Genomic DNA, 21,401 nt, shown 5'->3' with positions numbered 1-21,401 from the left:
GCGATATCCAATGGCATCAGAATGAGAATGAGTAAGTGTTGTCAAAATGTTAAAATGTCGATAAATATCAATACTGAAATATTAAAAAAGATATAATCTATCTTTGGTTAGTATTGATACTGGCTCTTCTCAACAGCAAGGAGATGAATAACTATAATAATAATAATAATAATAAAAATAAAAATAATTATATATATATATATATATATATATATATATATATATATATATATATATATATATATATATATATATATATATATATATATATATAATTTTCCTTTTGGACTTAATCCTCTGAGGTCACCAGGTCACACCGGCATGACCAGCATCATTTTTCTTTTTCTTTTCTTATCAGTGCAAAAGTCACTAAGAATACTCTGTTCCAATCAAATCTTTTAGGTCTCTACATCTGATATAAGCATTATATGCTGTAGTTTTTATTAATTTTTATTTATTTTTTATTTTTTAAGCTTTACACAGTTTTCATGTTGCAGAATTTTTTCCCTATGGTATCAAAATAATAACGAGTATTGCATTAATTATCGGTATCACATCGAAGTTGGAAATCACAGTATGGCAATGAGCTTTATGCATCAAGTGTGAATAATATATGAAGAGTTTAGATGCAAAAACCTCTAAATCCCATCTGACATTTTCCTCTAAAATGAGCATTTTTATCAGGCTCCTGTGTGTATGTTCAATAATATCACTTTTATGGCAAGGAATATGTCCTTTTCCTGGTCTTTAAATTGAAATACAGTTGAAGTCTGAATTATTAGCCCCCCTGAATTATTAGACCGCTTGTTTATTTTTTCCCTCAATTTCTGTTTAACGGAAATATTTTTTTAACACATTTCTAAACATAATTGTTTTATTAACTCATCTCTAATAACTGATTTATTTTCTCTTTGCCATGATGACAGCAAATAAAATTTAGCTAGATATTAGGCAAGTTATCGTATAATGATGGTTTGTTCTGTAGACTATCGAAAAAACAATCTAACTAATAATTTTGACCTTAAAATGTTGTTTACAAAATTAAAAGCTGCTTTTATTCTAGCCGAAATAAAACAAATAAGACTTTCTCCAGAAGAACAAATATTATCAGACATACTGTGAAAATTTCCTTGCTCTGTTAAAAATCATTTGGGAAATATTTAAAAAAGTAAAAAAATTCAATGGGGGCTAGTAATTCTGACTGTATCTCAACATAAACAAAGGAGGCTGAGAAATTCTTCCCATGAATTTTGTTGGTATGAATTAATGTCAAAATTGATTCAGTAATATTATAATAAACGTAACTTATATAAAAAGTAGATTTCCCATTATTTTTTGTTCAAATATATATGTCATATCAAAAGTGATGGATTTTCCTTTTAGTTCTTTTAATTTCTTTCCATTGAATATTTGCATATGTGGAAATCATAAATTCCTGTAACAGCTGTGAAGTCAGTCCACAAAACAAGGCGCAGAGATTTAGAGATTTATGCACATTCAAAGAGACTGGATATTCACATCACAGGTGATAAACTTCTCTTTAAAATTTGGATAATTTGTCTTTTTATGTTGAATGACGTGTCATAATGGGGTTATTAGTCATATTTAATAGTTTATTTGCATGTTTTAGAAATACATTTTTTTTTAAATGTCTTTATTGTCATTATATTTAAAGAACATATCATACCATATGCTCTTCCTACACAATAAAGCCACACATACTAACAAATAGACGCACACAAACAATAAATAGAATTGCACTAATACTTTATTTAAAGGGATAGTTCACCCAAAAATGAAAATATTGTCATCATTTACTAACTCTTTACTTGTTTCAAACCTTCATGATTTCTTCTGTTGAACACAAAAATTATATTTTGAAGAAAGTTGGAAACTTTGACTTTGTTTTTCCTAAAATAGAAGTCTGTGGTTAAAGGTTTTCAGCTTTAACCAATCAATTTCAGTTTTAAAACATCGTTTCTTTGTTTTACCGAAGAAAGAAACTAATACTATCCCTTTAAATACCCAAATAAAATAATATTAGGAACCCCGTGGACACCATAATGTCAAAATGAAATGAATAAAAATGCATCAAAAATGTGAAATGATTTGATGACAATCCTTTAATCAACTTTTGACTTGTTTTTGGATGCAGTTGTGCCAATAAGGTTGTCAATTGACAAGTAATTAATATTAGACATGTTACATGTCAATTAACACATACTAACATAAATAGACGCACACAACCAATAAATACAATTGCACTTATATATATTTTTTTATTTATTTTTTAAATATTTTTTTTCCACATTTTCCGAGTGCCTTGGGCTTACTTTTGCTGTTTATTCTTATGAATCCCTTACCCAAAGTGCACCGACACATTAATTAAGCTACCCCTGAGCACTTTTTGTTTCATTTTGGACATTTAATTAATTATTTACTTTAAAACCTGAATGTCATTTACTTCTCTCTTCTAACAAATCACAGTTACTGTGTCCTGAAAAGTGAGGCGAAAATGAACTCGAGCACACCTGACGTGTATGCCAACTTCTCTGACCCAACACCATATCTGGAAACGTGTCTCTTCACCCTCAATGTCCTACTTGGTCCTCCAACACACTTCTACATTTTATGGCTCATCATTACAGGAGCAAAAAGTAAAATCGCATCAGAGTTTTTCAACCTCAATCTCTCCATCTGTGAGATTGGCAACTGTCTAAACTCTTTGTTCTATTTACTGAAAAGCATGTGCTCGTCTCTCTTAACATTAGTGATATTTGTTCAAGGGCTTGCCGTCACTGGTCGTCCTCTGTTTCAGTGTCTGATGTGTGTTGAGCGTTACCTGGCAGTGGTTCATCCTGTAACCTTTCTGAAGTTCAAACCTCTCAGATATAGACTGATCTGCTGTGCTATGGCCTGGATAATCACTCTTGGAGGCTGTTGTTTATGTAGATTTATTTTAAGCCCTCTCAACTTGACGGCATATACTTTGCTCTTCTCAACCCAGTTCCTCCTCTTCCTCTCCATCCAGTTGTTTTGTCTTGTGGCTGTTCTCAGAGCTCTGAAGCAGTCAGGACCAGGAGAGAAAAAGAAAGAGGAAAACCACATGAGGAGAAGAGCGTTTTATCTTATTCTGATAATTACTGTGAATGTCGCTGTCATACATGTCCCTTATGCTGTCATTGCTCTCTATACTATGCTAATGCAAGAGTATGATCCTGCAAAGTGGTTTCCAGGCTTATTTTGTTATGTGCTAGCTGGTTTTGTTCAGCCTATTCTGTATCTGCACCGCACTAAAAAACTGAAATGTTCTTCGTGAAGTCTACTATTGTGATGTTTGTACATGGAAAGCATATTCTGTTGTTGTCAGCCTGATTTCATAAGGAAACCTAACTATTTTACCTAGTGACAGACATGTGGCTAATTCGTACAAACTCATCCGGTTTTATTTGTATATTCTGTTGTTGTCAGCCTGATTTCACAAGGAAATGTAACTATTTTACGTATTGTCAGAAATGTGGCTAATTCATACAGATTCATCCGGTTTTATTTGTATATTCTGTTGTCGACAGCCCGATTTCACGAGGAAATGTTAATATTTTACGTATTGTAAGACATCTAATTCGTACAAATTAATCTGATTTTATTAGCATATTCTGTTGTCGTCAGCCTGATTTCACAAGAAAAAGTAACTATTTTAGGTATTGTAATTCGTACTAATTCGTACAAATTCATACCATTTTATTTGCTTATTCTGTTGTCATCAGCCGGATTTCACGAGGAAATGTAACTATTTTTTTAACGTATTGTCAGAAGTGGCTTATTCATACAAATTCAACTGATTTTATTAGCATATTCTGTTGTCGTCAGCCTGATTTCAAGGAAAAGTAACTATTTTACGTATTGTCAGACATCTGGCTAATTCATCTTATTTCATTTGTATATTCTGTTGTCGCCAGCTCGATTTCACTAGGAAATGTAACTATTTTAGATATTGTTTGACAAGTTGCTAATTCGTACAAATTCATCGTACTTTATTTGTATATTCTGTTGTCACCAGCTAAATATCACTGGAAATGTAACTATTTTAGGTATTGTAATTCGTACTAATTCATACAAATTCACATGATTTTTATTTGTATATTCTGTTGGCGCCAGCCTGATTTTACGAGGAAATGTAACTATTTTGCATATTGACAGACAAGTGGCTGGATGTTTCTCAGTGATGTATTGTGGCTAGAAGAGCATCGGCTGCGTAAAACATATGCTGTAATAGTTGGTGGTTCATTCTGCTGTGGTGACCCCTGATTAATAAGGGGTTTAAGTCGAAAAGTAAATGAATGAATAAAAGGCTATTTAAACTATATAAAATCCCTTTTGTAATGTTAAATAAATACAGGCTATTTCATTTTGACTCCATTTATAAGATGTAAATAACACAATCATTTTTATTTCTATACACAGTTATTGATATGTACGTTCAGGATCCTTTTAAATACCCACAGTTGAAGTCAGAATCAGTAAACCCCTTGAATTATTAGCCTCCCTGTTTATTTTTTCCCTAATTTCTGTTTAACGGGGAGAAGATTTTTTTCACACATTTTTAAACATAATAGTTTTAATAACTCATCTGCAATAACTGATTTATTTTAAGTTTGTCATGATGATAATAAATAATATTTTACTACATATTTTTCAAGACACTTTTATACAGCATAGGACTTCTATACAGCAGGTTAGGATAATTGGGCAAGTCATTGTAAAACTATGGTTTGTTCGGTAAACTATCGAAAAAACTATTGCTTAAAGGGGCTAATAATTTTGAACTTAAAATGTTTATTTAAAAAAATTTAAAAACTGCTTTTATTCTAGCCGAAATAAAACAAATAAGACTTTCTCCAGAAGAAAAAATATTATCAGACAAACTGTGAACATTTCCTTGCTCTGTTAAGCATAATTTGAGAAATATTTAAAAAAAGAAAAATAAATTCAAAGGGAGTCTAATAATTCTGATTGCAACTGTATTTAAAAGAACAACAACTCACAGATTAAACAAAGTTAAGCACTTTTAAATTCAGTTTATTGTCATTGGCTTAATGAAAAATTTAAACCCTTGGTGTCTTTAAAACCCAACAACTAAAAACAATATAATGTAACCCGAATTTTTCAAATGTACCTTTTTTTCTCAAAGTAGATTTGATTCAAAGTTTTGATTTGATTTCTGAAATTAAATTAGACTCTAACTAGACTTGTTTTGTTTAAAATATTTGCATATCTGATGTTTTATGTAACGTGTATGACAAAAAGCCATGCGTGTACATATATATATTTATCTTTCTGAAAACCTGAAGTCAACAAAGCACAGCACAGACGTTTATACACATCTGAAGAGACTGCATAGTCATTTAATAAGGTAATTCTCTATTTTAACCTTATTTAAATTAGTCATAAGTAATTGTAAAATGATTCAAGGCACTTGTAAAAGTAAAATGGCTATTATCTTGATGAAATAATGTCTTTGTTTTAAGATTCTCTTTTCTTTTTAGAAATATTTACATTTTGAGAGCTTCTTATGCTTTGAGAAGAAATGAACTGCAGCACATCAGGAGCTTTCAACTCCAACACTACTACTTGGATATTAGTAGGCACTCTGGAAATTTCTATGGTCTGCATGAATTTGTTGTTTGCTCTTCCTGCACACTCCTATGTTTTATGGCTCATCTTCACAACAAATAAAGTTGCCTCAGAATTCTTCAACCTCAGTTTCTCTTTTTGCGAGATCGGTACCTATATGGATAGTTTGATCTTTACACTTTCGTGTTTGTCTTTACGTCTCAGTATATTGTCACAGTTTTTACAAGGTCTTACCATCACTGGTCGTCCTCTCTTTCAGTGTCTGATCTGTGTTGAGCGCTACCTGGCAGTGGTTCATCCTGTAACTTTTCTGAAGTACAAACCTCCCAGATATAGAGTGATCTGCTGCGTTGCGGCCTGGATGATTGTTCTTGTCTCTTGTTCATGCTGCTTGCTCATATTAATGTTTTCTACTGTTTACGTACATGCGTGGTTCTTCTCGCTGCAGTTCCTCCTCTTTCTCTCCATCCAGTTGTTTTGTCTTGTGGCTGTTCTCAGAGCTCTGAAGCAGTCAGGACCAGGAGAGAGAAACAGAGAGAATGAGGAAAACCTCACAAAGAGAAGAGCATTTTTTCTCATTCTAATATCTACAGCCAATATGGTCATTGTTTACGTCCCATTTACTGTAATAGCACTCTTAAACATTCTAATGCAGCAGAATTTTCCTGCACTTTGGTTCACTGCTTTGGTTTGTTATCTGCTGGCTAGTTTCAGTCAGTTTCTTCTTTATCTGCACCGTGCTGGAAAACTCTCCTGCTTCTATTCGCAGTAAATGTTATATATTGCTAAACCTGATTTTAGATTTGGATTGTATTAGATGACAGCAGACTTGCTGTCAGAGATTAAATAAAAATGACTTTTGTTAACAAATGTTTGTTTTGATTGATTTAGTTTTATCCAATAAATCATTTTTGCAATTATGCCATTTTCTTTTTCGTTCTTTCCATATGCCTGGTCTCTAAATTTGCATAGCAGGCATTCAATGAGTTGCACCTGCACTGTAAAAAGTGATTTGTTGGTATTGCTTAAAAATATCTGTGAACCTGTTGCTTTGAAAACAATTAGTTGACTTTACTTAAAAAAGTGAGTAAACCCAATGCTTTAAAGGGCACCTATGATGAAAATTATCTTTTTGAAGCTGTTTGTACAGAACTGTTTGTAAGTATACTGTGTCCGCAGTCATATTGGGGGAATATAAAGACAATAAGTCTCTTTTTTAATTTCATGATGTTAAAATAGAGCAAAATCCCTCCAATTCTAAAGCCCACCGCAACGTGATATAGGATTGCGGTGTCCCAGCCCTCCGATTTGATTGACAGCCATGTATTAATAGTGTAGTAAATCATATAATCATATCAACAAGACAGGACATGTGCAAAGCAACTGGGATTAAAAGATCTGTTCAGCTCTCTGTGGTCATCAACTATCATCAGATGTGATCAAAAATCATGTTTAAAACATTTTTAAAACAGCGCAAGTTTGGAATGAATTAAAGCGATTTTACCGTCTTTATCACCACAGCTACATAGTGTCAGTACAATTATAAAAGAAGACGGTTCAATCCCGGTTTGTGGATGATAAACCAGGTTTATTTTGTACATTTAACATAATGGATATCCAAACAGCAGTGGATATTAACATGTATCCTGTCACATTCGCCATGAAAAAACATTGCAAAACACGCGACTCATCGTTGCAACTCCATAACAAATACATCAAATAATCATTGGGTAACTTCTTACTGTTGTATTTCTCACAATTGTTACAAGAGATCTGCTTCCTTCATGTCTGTCACTGTGCTGTTTATCTGATGCAGCCAAGGCGGAGATTGAGGCCCCATTTAAACTAGTGTGTTTTAGTTTTAAAGCAGCGTTTTAGATCAAAAACGATCCGCGTCCACACTAGCGTTTCACCTAGCGTTTCTGAACATGTCTCCGTCCACACTACGCCACCAAAAACGTATATAACGTGACCATTCGCGCACTCTGGGCATGCGCGTTCTAGTATAAACAGGAAGCGTGTGTCTCGCTTGGCATTTAGTTATTGTTAGTCAACAAACGCCGGTTGAACAATGAACGTGATGGCAAAGAAAGCAAGAGAGGTATTTTTGTTGACAGACAACGAGGTCGAGTTGTTACTTAACGTAACAAATGAATACATTCACAATGGTGCCTAAAACAGACAATAGTGCAAACAAGCTCCCATTTCTGTGTCTGTGTTGTTGTTTACAGTGAAGGCTGGTCTGTCTTCCAGCATTAAAGTAATTTATTTTTAGTCAAGTAATAGGGCCTTGACGAATAAGGGAAGGATACACAAAAGGCCCAATCAGGTAGCGAATCTCAGCAGCCCCGCCTCCGTTTTCAGATGTCTGCGTTTTTCATTATTCACACTGAGACGGAGCAGCCGCGTTTCAGAATGAAAACAGCCTCTCCAGCTTTTTCAAAACGCTCTGTTTTCGGCACTCAAAAACTCTGGCGTAGTGTGGAAAGATGGTGTAACCGTAGCAAAACTTACGCATTTTCAAACTATAATGCATTAGTATTAACGGGGCCTGAGTCACACTCTGACAGGCAGGTGCGAAAAGTGGACGGGGAGAACTAGCATTTTTAAAATTTTATATTTTGAAAGGTATAATAAATAATCTGATGGGTGTTTTCATCTGAAACTTTACAGACACATTCTGGAGACACAAAAGATTTATCTGAAGTCTTGACTCAGGGATAAAATAGGTGCACTTTAAAGAAGAAGTTTCCAAACTCGGTCCTGGAAGGCCGTTGTCTTGCAAAGTTTAGTTCTAATCCCAATCAGACACACCTGGGCTAGCTTTCCAAGCTCTTACTAAGCCTTCTAGAAACATCCTTGTAGATGTGTTGAGGCAAATTGGAGCTAAAATCTACAGGACACCGGCCCTTCACAGGGTGTCGCATGGTCTTAAAAAGTATTAAAAGCTGATAAATCAATTATGAGAAAATTAAGGCCCTTAAAAGGTATTAAAAAGCCTTAATCACATTTTTTATCAGGTCCTAAATTTTGTTCAAGCCTTGTCCAAAGTGTTTGACTATACAAAAAATGCATAATTATATTTATTTTCCTCCTAATATTACACAACGGCGTGCTTGATCCACGCATTCGGCCAAGCTCCTCAGCCTGGGTAATTTCATGTAATTTTCGACATACGCGGGAAGGTAATGTGACGCTCTTTACATGTAGTGAAACCATAGAGTGAAACAGATGGCAAAATGGCAAAATGTAAGTTTGCATACTCCTGGTTGGAAAAAGACAAGTTTTAACAGTGGCTGAAGCCCGTTGCTGAAAATATCCGCGTAATTTATTTTTTCAAGCTTTGTTTTTTCCGAGCTTATCTGAGTTCTGTTGCATGGTTGTGCCAAATTGATTTATTTAACTACAACTGTTTATTAACTACTGTTTATAAAGTTAGACGTTTGATACTGATTAAGGCTTGAAGTGGCGATGAGGTCTTAAAATATTTTGAGAAGGTCTTTAAATTTTTTTCAAAAGGTACTGAAATTACCTTTAGGATTCCTGCATATAACCCTGCTCCAGGACAGAGTTTAAACACACCTGGCCTTAAAGGTATAGTTAAACAAAAATGGAAATTTACTCACTATCAAGTGCATATAAAGCATTGAGTTTCTTTTTTCTGTTCTACACAAAAGATGACATTTTGAAGAAGGTCGGAAATTAGTAACCATTCTCATCCATCATAGAAATACAGTAGCTATGTTTCCATCCAAAGATGTGAATAAAATTTATGCACAAAACTGGAATATTGCACATACTGTAAGACCTGTGAATAAAGCAGTGTTTCCATCCATTGAGTCAAAGAGAACAAAATTGTCACTTCCTGATTAACTGGCGCCAAATATCAAAAGTAAAAATGGAATTTGCTCCAGTTGGAGAAGCTGTGTGATTCTTTTTTTATTTCACCTTAGAAGACATTATTCTGACAAACGTGATGTGAAAAATAGAATTGGCACAGGCCTAAGCCAATTAGGTTTTGTTTAGGTGAAGCAAAATATGGTGCATTACAAGACTACAAATCAATGGCAATTGTTCCTCTCCCCAACATTATTGAAAATAGTAGTAGCAGTAGTTATAATAATGATGAACACCTTTCAAATAGTCTATCAGTCTTTTTAATAAAGTTAACCTTGTTTATTTATTTTTTATACATTTCTTTGTTTTTTGAACTGTGTCGAAAACCGGAGCACCCGGAGGAAATCAACACCAACACGAGAACATGCAACTGGCCTAGCCTAGACTCAAACCAGCGAATTTCTTGATGTGAGGCAAACCAGCCATTAGCAGTCATCAAAGAAAACAGAACTTTAGACAAACGTCGTTCATCTAATCAATCTGTTTTATAGGGGTGGTCCACACTGTATTTTTAAGGCTTGGTTATGTTTATAAGATGCAAAGCAACGTGTGCTCATGCTTCACTTGTAGAAAATCATGTTATTTGTTCATATATTTTACTTTGATATGGTGCTGAAGATTGTGGCTGTTTATAGCAGTTTGACTGATAAATATGAATTTGTAGCTAAATTGTTAGCAGTGCCAAACAGCATTTCCAGTTGTTTACATCCTTGTTTACGTCCTCGCTACAACATACCGTTAATGCTACAAATTACATGTAATTGATCAATTCTAACAAATAAAAATACTTTCAGGTTGTAGCTCACAATCCACAGCTGCGTCGGTTGGAGGAGTTTTAACCGAATCCAACACTGAACTGAGAGAGATTCTGGAAGCTGTCGTTTGTCAAATGCTAGCTATATATATATTTTTTTATAAATCTCTGAAACACAATTAAAATTAAACTGTAAGCAATTCTCTCTTTGTGCCATGTCCTTTGAAAGCCCAAATACAGAAACAGACCACGCTCTGTAGAAATATTAGCATATGGACGGCATTTTGGCTTTCTCTGGTGTAACATTACAGCGCCTCTTGGTCACGCCCCTTCGCTGCGCAGGGTGTATGTGCATGGTGAATACGCGTAACTGGAAGCATTTGTGATCTCAATAGCCCTGTTGTATTTTTTGTAGTCCCCATATTCGTTCACTGTAGGCTTTGCTAAGCTAACTCTGTAAAAGCCAATGTCTCCCTGTGCATTGAACTTTGAACGTCTTACATTAAGAGAGGCTTTTTTTGTTTACACGGCTACATTACACATCAACTAAAGTTTAAAATATGATATCATAGTGGACCACCCCTTTAAAAACTCTTTTTTTAACTGAACCTCATTTATTTATTTTTATACATTTGCATATGCAGCATAAATATTCATATTTACTGTAAAAGAAAAATATATATACCCTATACATTTCCTCCTGTAACAAGAGAAGCCCAAAAGTCTGTATTTTTAAAAATATTTTTCTCTCCAGATTTTACTTTACATTTCTTAATGTTTAGAAAATATTATTTAAGTGAAGCAAGGCCAACTGTAAACGGTCGCTTGCACAGTAAATACTAATGCATTTGAATTAATGTTTAACTAAATCAGTGAGACATGATGAAAAAAAAACTGACAGAAATTAATTGCAGCAAATTGAAAATGTTTTCATTTGCACTCCGAATACGCCAGTTCATTTAAGTCAACCTTGTTTATCTATAAATTTGCATATGTTACGTGATGTTCTGCAAATGCAGTTGTACACTTATAAAGCTATTCTTGTGACAGCTGCCAAGTCAGTCTAAAAAACACCAGCAGAGACTGTAGAGAGACTGGACATGCACTCTTCATCTGGTAAATACAACGACTTTTATAATTGTTTCATTTACTTTATATGATGCCTTAAAACAATATTTCTGGGATCATACTCATGTTAAATGGTTACGTTAAGTTGATTACTTGTCAATAAATAAATAGTATATTCATAGTTAATCTTTGTTCTGTTGATTATCTGTAATATAAGTCTAATATGCTGTTTCGTTTATAAAAAATAGACTATTATTCTACTTGTTAAATGTACATTATGTTGCATAATTCAGTTATTTAAGGCAATTTCATGCAAATCAATCAGTCTACTGTAAACAAGCTCACAAATGCATTCAAAATATAATATAAAGTAGATCTGATAATTTATAACCAAACTGCTTTTTTTTCCCAACTTTGACATTCAATGATTAAAGGTAAACGTAAAAAAACTGGCTCAATTTTTTCAACTCATGCTCATTCTGAAAATGTACCACTGTATACATTTTCGGAGAGCACCAAATACGTCCCTGGAGCTAATTTTTGCAGTTTTTATTTTCGCAAATGAACCAGAAGCCACTGCGTATGCTTTGTGAGATCTCAATTTTTTCTCGCGAGTGCTTTTCATGCCTGCTCTTCTTGCATGAACCCCCCAGAGGCTGCTGTCAACTAACTGACTGAATCACTGACTGATCGACTAAATGACCCACCCTCCTCCTTCCCTAAGCCTGACCAATAGTGGTTTCAAAAACACAAATTGACCCGCTTACGTACTTCCCTTAACCCAACCGACAGTTTTCAAAAGCAATCCAGAAAAAGAAAAGCCCTCGCTTGATTTTTACCACGTTTTCAGAATTTCAGATTTTAGCTTGCAGTCATTAAAAATTCCAGGATGTTCTTCAAAAACAGTAGGGGTTTAACCCCAACTTCCTGGTCAAATTTGCTCTCTGGGCTCTGTCCATTCCCATATCATATGTGTCTTCATCAATCTGTCTCCTGTCCACCAATTTTTATGTGTTGCAGACATGCGAGCCCTGTTACAAAAAAAACACTCAGCTGTGATTTATTATATTTATTTATTTTTTTCCCTTTTTTAAAAAAAGTTGGTTACTGATACAATTTGTTGTTGTGGTGGTGACACATGGTATATGGTATAGTGCTGCCCCTCCTCCACTGTGATTTGACGGCTAACTCAAAAATGATAGTGATAGACACTGTGGTTTTCAACTTGTATGCACTTAAACAACACAGTGCTACCATTGACGACAACAGAAATCAAACACTCAATTCAGGGAAAAAGGCTTTGATGGACACGCAACTTTAATGACGAAATCATGAGGGCACACGATTGGACGGGAGGTCAGGCCATGCAGTTTGTTGATAAATACTAGTAAGTGTGTCAACAGCCCTCGCACATTTGCCATCTAAAGTGACATGACTACAATCAGACTACATTCACACATGCAGATAACTGTTTGACTAGGCTGTGGATTAAAGGTAATAATATTGCAAATATAGCTAGCCAGCAGCTAGCTCTCTGCAGCTCTCACATGGTAGCCCACTGAAGCTAAGTAGGGCTGCGCCTGGTCAGTACATGGATAGGAGACCACATGGGAAAGCTAGGTTGCTGCCGGAAGTGGTGTTAGTGAGGCCAGCAGGGGTCGCACAACCTGTGGTCTGTGTGGGTCCTAATGCCCCAGTATAGTGATGGGGACTCTATACTGCTCAGTGAGTGCTGTCTTTCGGATGAGACGCTGTGCACTGGTGGTGGATGAGGAGATTCCCCTCTATGTGTAAAGCGCTTTCAGTGCACAGAAAAGTGCTATATAAATGTAAGGAATTAGGTAACACTTTATAATAACTACACACTATAAATCATTTATTAAGCATTAGCAAATAGTGAACTCATTATCTGTTAAGCATCAACTCTACATTTATAAGTGTTAGTAAGCAGTTTATAACCGCAGCTACAAATGCTCCATTCTTGACTTATAAGGACCTATTTAATGTGTTTAATGATTGTATATTCATACTTAGAAAATGATTTATTTTTCATTACTAATTTAAGTGTCGAATTATTTACAAACTGTTTGTATTTAAGAGTAGTTGAGGGTTTTTAGGATCATTCAGAATGAGTTAGTAAATGATTAATAAACTAATGAAATCAACATTTATATGTCTTATTATTCAGGCATATATTAATGGTTACTATATATGTTAATAAATGCTTTATTAACTCAACTTCATGCAGTTTTGTGACCTAATCTAAAGTGAGGACTATTCATGCTTTATAAATCCCTTATAAATGACAAATAAAGGCTCAGTTAAATTCTAAACAGGAAAAAAGACATTATTCATTTCACTTCATTTAAAAATACACAAATAAATCTGTACTTCAAATGAAAAATAAATCTTTGCAACCTTATCTAAAATAGAATCACTGTAGAGTTTAAACATTACATCTTATTATAATGTTAAATTATTATATTGTTGTTGTTTTATCCAGTTGGATGTCATATTTTGACACTCCTGTTATTTTGCAATGTTTAAACTTTACAGCAATTTTACTTTTTAGAAAGATTGCACAGATTATCGTTCATTTGATACTGAGCCTTTAATAGTCATTTATAAGGCATTTATAAAGCATGAATAGTCCTCACTTTAGATTAGGTCACAAAACTGCATGAAGTTGAGTTAATAAAGCATTTACTAACATATTAGTTAAGTATTAGTATATGCCTAAATAATAAGACATATAAACGTTGATTTCAATAGTTTATTAATCATTTACTAACTCATTCTGAATGGTCCTGAAAACCCTCAACTACTCTTAAATACAAACGGTTTGTAAATAATTTGATACTTAATTTAGTAATGAAAAATAAATCATTAACAGAGTATGAAATTACAATTATTAAGCACATTAAATAGGTGCTTATAAGTCAAGAATAGAGCATTTGTAGCTGCAGTTATAAACTGCTTACTAACACTTATAAATGTAGAGTTAATGCTTAACAGATAATGAGTTCACTATTTGCTAATGCTTAATAAATGATTTATAGTGTGTAGTTATTATGAAGTGTTACCAGGAATTATTCTTATTACCACATTCCCACCCTGTTATTTACTTGTTTTTTTTTTTTGTACTTGTTTTACCCATTTTCTGGACACACCACTGGACTCAAACCCCATCATCATGGTCAACTACTCTCTGCGTCTTAAGTTCACATATGGACATGGCGAGCTAACGGGACAAACTGGTAACAGCCAGAAAGCCGTCCATATGGTGGTCAGCTGGTAAGTGCGAAAAGTAAAACCGTCATACCGCCTTGTATTGTTCGTTTTAAAAACTAAATGCAGCCATATGTACTTCAGGCGACATAATTCATGATTTACAGAAATGTACTGTATATAGAGCTACGTTTTCAGAATGAGCCTATGTTGAATTTATTTTTCCACAACAACAGGCACAACATTTTTATTTCATGAACATTATATGCCAAAATAAAGAATGTCTAATCCAAAATGTTGAGGTTAAGCTAAATACACGAAATGAATGTAGAACTGGTGGAAAAGTCTGTTAATTATGCTATATTATATTCTTTTCTTCCAGTCTTAACGGAGGAAGAAATGAACTCCACCACAACAACAGCTTCAACCAACCTCACAACATACTGGCTAGAGAACAATCCCCAAATTCCTTTGTTTGGCTTTAATATCTTGTTTGGTCTTCCAACACACTCATATGTTATATGGCTCATCATCACAAGAAATGACTTTACAGCAGAATTCTTCAACCTCAATCACTCTTTTTGTGAGATTGGTACCAGTGTGGATTTTGTTTTCTTTGTATTTTATATTTATGTTCCAAGTTTCTTTCCAGTAGCTGTGTTTTTACAGGGACTTTCTATCACCGGCCGTCCTCTGTTTCAGTGTCTGATGTGTGTTGAGCGTTACCTGGCAGTGGTTCATCCTGTAACCTTCCTCAAGTACAAACCTCTCAGATATAGAGTGATCTGCTGTGCTGTGGCCTGGATAATCACTCTTGGCTCCTGTTTGGGCTTCCTGACCATATTGTTTTTATCTAACATTGCTGTGCATTCATGGTTCTTCTCGGTGCAGTTTCTGCTCTATATGCCCATCCAGTTGTTTTGTCTTGTGGCTGTTCTCAAAGCTCTAAAGCAGTCAGGACCAAGAGAGAGAATGAGAAAGAAAGAGGAAAACAACATAACGAGAAGAGCATTTCATATCATTCTGATAACTACTGTAAGCATGGCTTTAATGTATCTGCCAAGCACTATCTTTGGAATGTATACCTTTCTAACAGGCCGGTTTAATGTGGTATTTTGGGTGCCTTCCATGATTTGTTATGTTTTAGCAGGTTTTGTTCAACCTTTCCTGTTTCTGCATCGAGTTGGAAAACTCTCCTGCATGTGTTCCTCTTAAAATCAATATAAAATGTATAAAACAGAGCGTTCGCCTTGGCTGTGGTATGGATAATAACTATTGGAGCCTGTTTGTTCTGCTTAATAATGAAGTATGCTATTAATTCACATGCATGATTCATCTCAGTTCAGTTCCTCCTCTTCTTTTCCATCCAGTTGTTTTGTCTTGTGGATGAGAACGGTCCAAAAGCCACACATTGTATATGGTTATTATTATTATTACTATTATTACAAAGTTTTTCTATCGGGCTGCATGGTGGCTCAGTGGTTAGCACTGTCGCCTCACAGCAAGAAGGTCGCTGGTTCGAGTCTCGGCTGAAGCCATTTGGCATTTCTGTGTGGAGTTCGCATGTTCTTCTCATGTTTGCAAGGGTTTCCTCCACAGTCCAAACACATGCACTATAGGTGAATTGAATGAACTGAATTGGCTTAGTGTATGATTGTGTGTGAATGTGAGAGTGTATGGGTGTTTGCCAGTACTGGGTTGCGGCTAGAAGGGCATCTGCTGTGTAAAACATATGCTAGAATAGTTAGCAGTTTATTCTGCTCTGGCAACCTCTGATAAATAAGGGACTATGCCAAATAAATGAATGAGTTTCTCTTTCAGTAATAATAATAATAATTTTTTATCAATAATCTATTCATACTTTATCTTATACTTTTCAATGAACAATACAGAAGAAAATACAGAAGCCCTGATAACAGTTGTCATAGTTTTACTTATATTGGCAATTGTAAAGCTTTTAATGAATGTTGTATACTTACTGTGGGTCTGTGTAATTATTTGCCCTCTATTGGTTGCATGCTAAAAACATGAACGTCTAATAAAATATGTTTCAACGTCAATAAAATGTGTTTTTATTATTAACAGTTGATGTTTTGTAGGTGTCTCCTAAGAAAAAGGGTTTCTCATTTGTTCAAGCAACTAATTGTGACTAGTTATGTTTGACAGGTTAAGCACCCTCTAGAGTTGCATGTGTTTCATCATAATTTAAATGCACCATTGTTTAAACTCTGTGTGCAAATGTTATAGACAGTTCCCTACCAACTATTCATCTTTAAAATTCATAAAACTTTACAGTTTACGTTTGGTAGAGGCTTTCAAACATGATTTTACAGTCCATTTAAAGGTCGTGACACACCAAATCCAGGGTCAGCTGTTTAAGAAGTGTCAGGCCGTCTGAGCATCTGTTAGGCTCATCTGGTTCACATCTGAGGGAGATTCAGTATGTAGAATTGGCATTTTTCTGTCAGCAGAGGTTCTGCTTGTCAACAGGCAAGGCAGGTAAATGTTTCAGGACCCCACAAATTACATATACCCAAAAAGTTTCTTTCAATTGTTCTACTTATGTACACTTATTAAAGTTTATTTATAAACTCATTTCGAGAGGATATCACATGCTTATGATTACTCACAGCTAGTTCCGCATTATTTAATTTATGATTCACCAATCAGACAATTCCTAAGTTCCGTACCATAGTCATCTTCGTTTTGAAGAATCCCCCCTTCCTCCCATCCTTCTCTGTTTCTAGATGGGCGGCACAACAGCCCAGTGGTTAGCACTGTTGCACCACAGCAAGAACACCATCGGTTCTAGTCCTTACCAGGCCAATAGATGTTTCTGTGCCACCATCCAAAAACATACAACTTAAATTAATTGACTAATCCAAATCGACTCTATAGACATGCTCCTAGTAAGTATTTATGTCTTTATAACAATTACTAATTGCACACTAGCTTCAAACAGCAGGGGAGTTCTCGAGATCTACCTGAGCTCAAACTCCCCTCTCACCCTGCAAATGGGAGGGAGCTTCGGGCTCGAGGTTCTAGCCTGATCTCACGAGGAAACGTTAGTATTTTACGTTTTGACAGTTTAGTGGCTAGTTCGTACAAGTTGTATGAAAATGTAAGATTTTTAAAAGGAGGTGTGGCACCCAACCCCGCCCCTAAACCTAACCGTTATTGGGTGATGGGCAAATTGTACTAAATTGTACAAATTAGATTGTACGAATTTCATATGAATTAGCCACTAAATCAAAAAGTTACGAATTCCCGCGAGATTGCATTGGAGGATCTTATGAGCTTAGCGCTCTTTCCCGGGACAGCGTGCCAAACACGCTTTATAAACAATCAACAGCTAAGTGTGAACTCTTGAATATATGTACTTATAACCTAATTTATTTATTTGTAAACATTTGCATATATAACACATATAAAATTAATATTAGTATATTTATTGTTAACATTTGCATATAGCATTTCCTCTTGTAATAAGAGTAGCCTAATAGTCTGTATTTTTTACATTTTTAAACAATCTGTTGTTTTTCACATTTTACTTTGTTCCATAATTGTTTGAACAGAGTATTTGAGTAATGCTCGACCAATTGATTGTACAGTAAATACTCCATTCAAAACCTAGTTTAAAGAAGACCTATTAATGTTTGACAAAATCTGAGGGAAATGCTAGAAAAAAAAATAGCAGATGTTTTCATTTGCAATCTCAATACTCCAGTTCAAGTCAACCAAATTTATTTGTTTCTTCACATTTGCATATTTTATGTGACGTACCGCAGATTCAGTCATACACATATAAAGCTATTTATGTGACAGCTGCAAAGGCAGTCCACAAATCACCAGCAGAGACTGTAGAGAGACTGGACATTCACTCTTCAGGAGGTAAATACATCATTGTTTAAAATTGATTCATTTACTTTATATGATGCCTTAGTATGCTATAAAACAATGTTTCTGTGGTCATACTCGAATTAAATGGTTATGCTGAATTGATTATTCAACAAATAAAACATGTATATTAATTGTAAAACTTTGCTTAGCTGTTATTCTGTAATACAAGTATAGTATTTGTTTTAAAAAAAATATATATATTAGACTTGAAAAAAATCTGCTATAAATTCCATGTCCATTTGTGGCAATCATTTGAGTAATGCAAATCAAACATTAGATTGTAAACAAGCTTGCTAATGCATTCGAAATGTATTATAAAGGAACATGGTAACACTTTTTCAATAACAGTACATGAATAATGATCAGGCCCGGATTGGCTAATCGAGAGGACCGGGAGAATTCCCAGTGGGCCGGTCCGTTTTTTGGCCGCGAGGGCTGGTGTCCCTAGCTCCAGAATCTGTTGCTCTCAGCAGTCACACTTTTTAAATTAATGTATTTATTTGACCACAGTCTTCTTATTCATTATTTTACCACAGCTCTGATCTCTGTTTATATATAACCAGCCTGCAGGTTAATGATGATATAACTCAGATGAGTCACCTCTCAATATACAACTGTTGTAGTCCAGTGGTTAGCACGTTAGATTATGTCGCCGCCGACTCGGGCGTTCTAAAGCAGCTGTTTTCTCAAAAAAAAGATGTGATAGTGTGATTAGAAACTGAATTGGAAATTACCTTATTTTAATATAGTCAGTCGTGAACTGAGGTGGGCCGGTCTTTGGCTTGAAACTCCAGGGCTGAAAAGGAGTCTCACTCCGGCCCTGATAATGATGTATTAATATGCAAACTAAACATTACTTTATTATGAACTAATGATGGCGTGTGCTAATTATGAACTAACTTTAACAACAACATGAGTCACAAAAGTTCATGTGTGAATATAAGCTACCTTAATTACTTGTTAGTTTATGTTGTTAGTTAATGTATTAATTAACATTTAAGTTTAAGCTAAATGTAACAAACATAAACTCAAATGTTATCGTATGATTCTGTCATGACTTTACTTGGAGGGGCACATACTTATTAATTCATCCTTAATTACTCATAAACTCCTGTGTAAACAACTGTTCTTGTTGAAGTTGACAGAACACCTTTCTATTCATAATATTGTAAAATAAAATAAAAAATGCAGCAATTATTTTCTTGTACATTTTTATTTCTTCCATATTATTTGCAAAATAAATTAAATAAATCACCTCACAGCAAGAAGGTTGCTAGTTTGAGCCCCGGCTAGGTCAGTTGGCATTTCTGTGTGGAGTTTGCATGTTTCCTCCGGGTGCTCCGTTTTCCCCCAGAGTCCAAAGACATGCGGTATAGGTTAATTAAATAGGCTAAATTGGCTGTAGTGTATGTGTGTGAATGCAAGTATGTATGGGTGTTTCCCAGTGTTGGATTTCAGCTGGAAGGGCATTTGCTGCATAAAACATATGCTGGGTAAGTTGGTGGTTTATTCTGCTGTGACACCCAATTAATAAAGGGACTAAGCCAAAACAGAATGAATGAATGAATGAATACTGTGTAATGCAAAATGTTGAGGTTAAGTTAGCTAATCCCGAGTTCATACTGCATGATTTTAGCCCCGATTTTGTTGAAATTTTCAACAAATGCCTGAAATTACAGGCAAATCAGTGCTCGTTTGCGTAAGTGACAATTACAGTGTGTGAACTATCAAAGACGTGATCTGAGAGAATTGACAAGTGGCTGACGCCTGTCAGGTATTTCGCATGCTAAATATCTGGACCTGTCAGCAGTTCAAAATCATGCCATGTGAATTGTGTTCAGATTGAAAATAACATCAACAATTTCCTACAGCCAGTGAGGGAGCAGCATGCAGTATGGGTATCTGCAGGCCAGCGGGAGGTTGGGGGAGAAGCTAAGGGCTTGTTTTTGGTCTATTTGGACCCAAGAAATGGAAGAAAAACTAGTGAAAATTTGGCAGGAGCACCCATGTCAATTTGACGTGTCATTTTATTAATTTTTTTTCTTTGCTTGTTTATTTTACAGGGACAATACACTTGACATTGTTATACAAAGATAACCGATGTTGTGTACATAGGGCATATAGCATAAATCTAATTTGCAGCCCTCGTCCCTGGTAAGGCTTTACATTAAAATAAATAAATAAATAAAATAAAAAAAAAAACAGTCAAGAATAAAACAGAATACAGCAAACATGTACAATATTTACAGAGCCATAAACATAAGATGCAAGTCAATATGGATAAAGAGAAATGTAAATGGGACCAACCTGAAAGAATAATGCTTAATGCTCACATTGCTGTAAAGATTTCAACCATTCTTTCAGCTTTACAGAAAAAACTCGGAGTTCTGATTGTAACTTTAAATGAACAGGCATGGCATTGCATAGATGTAAACCTTTCACTGAAAAGGATGACTGACCCACAGCGGTTCTGCATCTGCGGATTCTACAATTCCCACTTACTGCCCCTCTAGTCTTCTCCCCATAACTACTCAATTTATTTATTAACTCACAAACTACTTTAGGAGCAAGACCATGTATACACTTAAACATGTTTTTTTAAAAACAAAAACTAAAAAAAATATCAAAACTTAACAAATTATATTTTTTGAGAATTTGACAATGGTGCCATCTTATTGGTTTCTGATCCTTTAATTTTAAAGTTTGTTTGTAAAGAGACATTACAGGCTTAACAACTGACTGGGTTGCTTGACCCCAGATTATTGCACAATAAGACATACATGAAAATATCATAGCATGCACAAACATTTGCGCTGCTTTAAGAGATATATATGGTCTTATCATACGAAAACAGTTTAAGTTTGTCTTAATAGCCTTAGACATTTTCTTGATGTGGGCATCAAACTTAAGCTTCGAGTCT

At 34.8% G+C, this 21,401-nt stretch overlaps 1 protein-coding gene across 2 annotated transcripts in view; it reads left to right on the top strand.

Moving 5' to 3' along the window:
* LOC141379880 (P2Y purinoceptor 8-like) overlaps window positions 1–4,407 on the top strand; it is a 5,027-nt gene extending 620 nt beyond the window's left edge. Inside the window, exons 2-3 of one of the 2 annotated variants that reach the window (XM_073935405.1) lie at window positions 1,445–1,525; window positions 2,488–4,407. In XM_073935405.1, the coding sequence (XP_073791506.1) occupies window positions 1,445–1,525; window positions 2,488–3,319 (913 nt within the window). In that variant the 3' untranslated portion in view covers window positions 3,320–4,407. The remainder of the gene's footprint in view (window positions 1–1,444; window positions 1,526–2,487) is intronic. The other variant, XR_012396814.1, reaches the window with a different exon arrangement.
* The last annotated feature ends 16,994 nt before the right edge of the window (window positions 4,408–21,401 follow it).

The sequence above is a fragment of the Danio rerio genome, chromosome 21 (assembly GCF_049306965.1).
Source record: "Danio rerio strain Tuebingen ecotype United States chromosome 21, GRCz12tu, whole genome shotgun sequence".
Lineage (NCBI taxonomy): Eukaryota > Metazoa > Chordata > Actinopteri > Cypriniformes > Danionidae > Danio > Danio rerio.
This window is presented reverse-complemented; position numbering and strand designations above follow the sequence as displayed.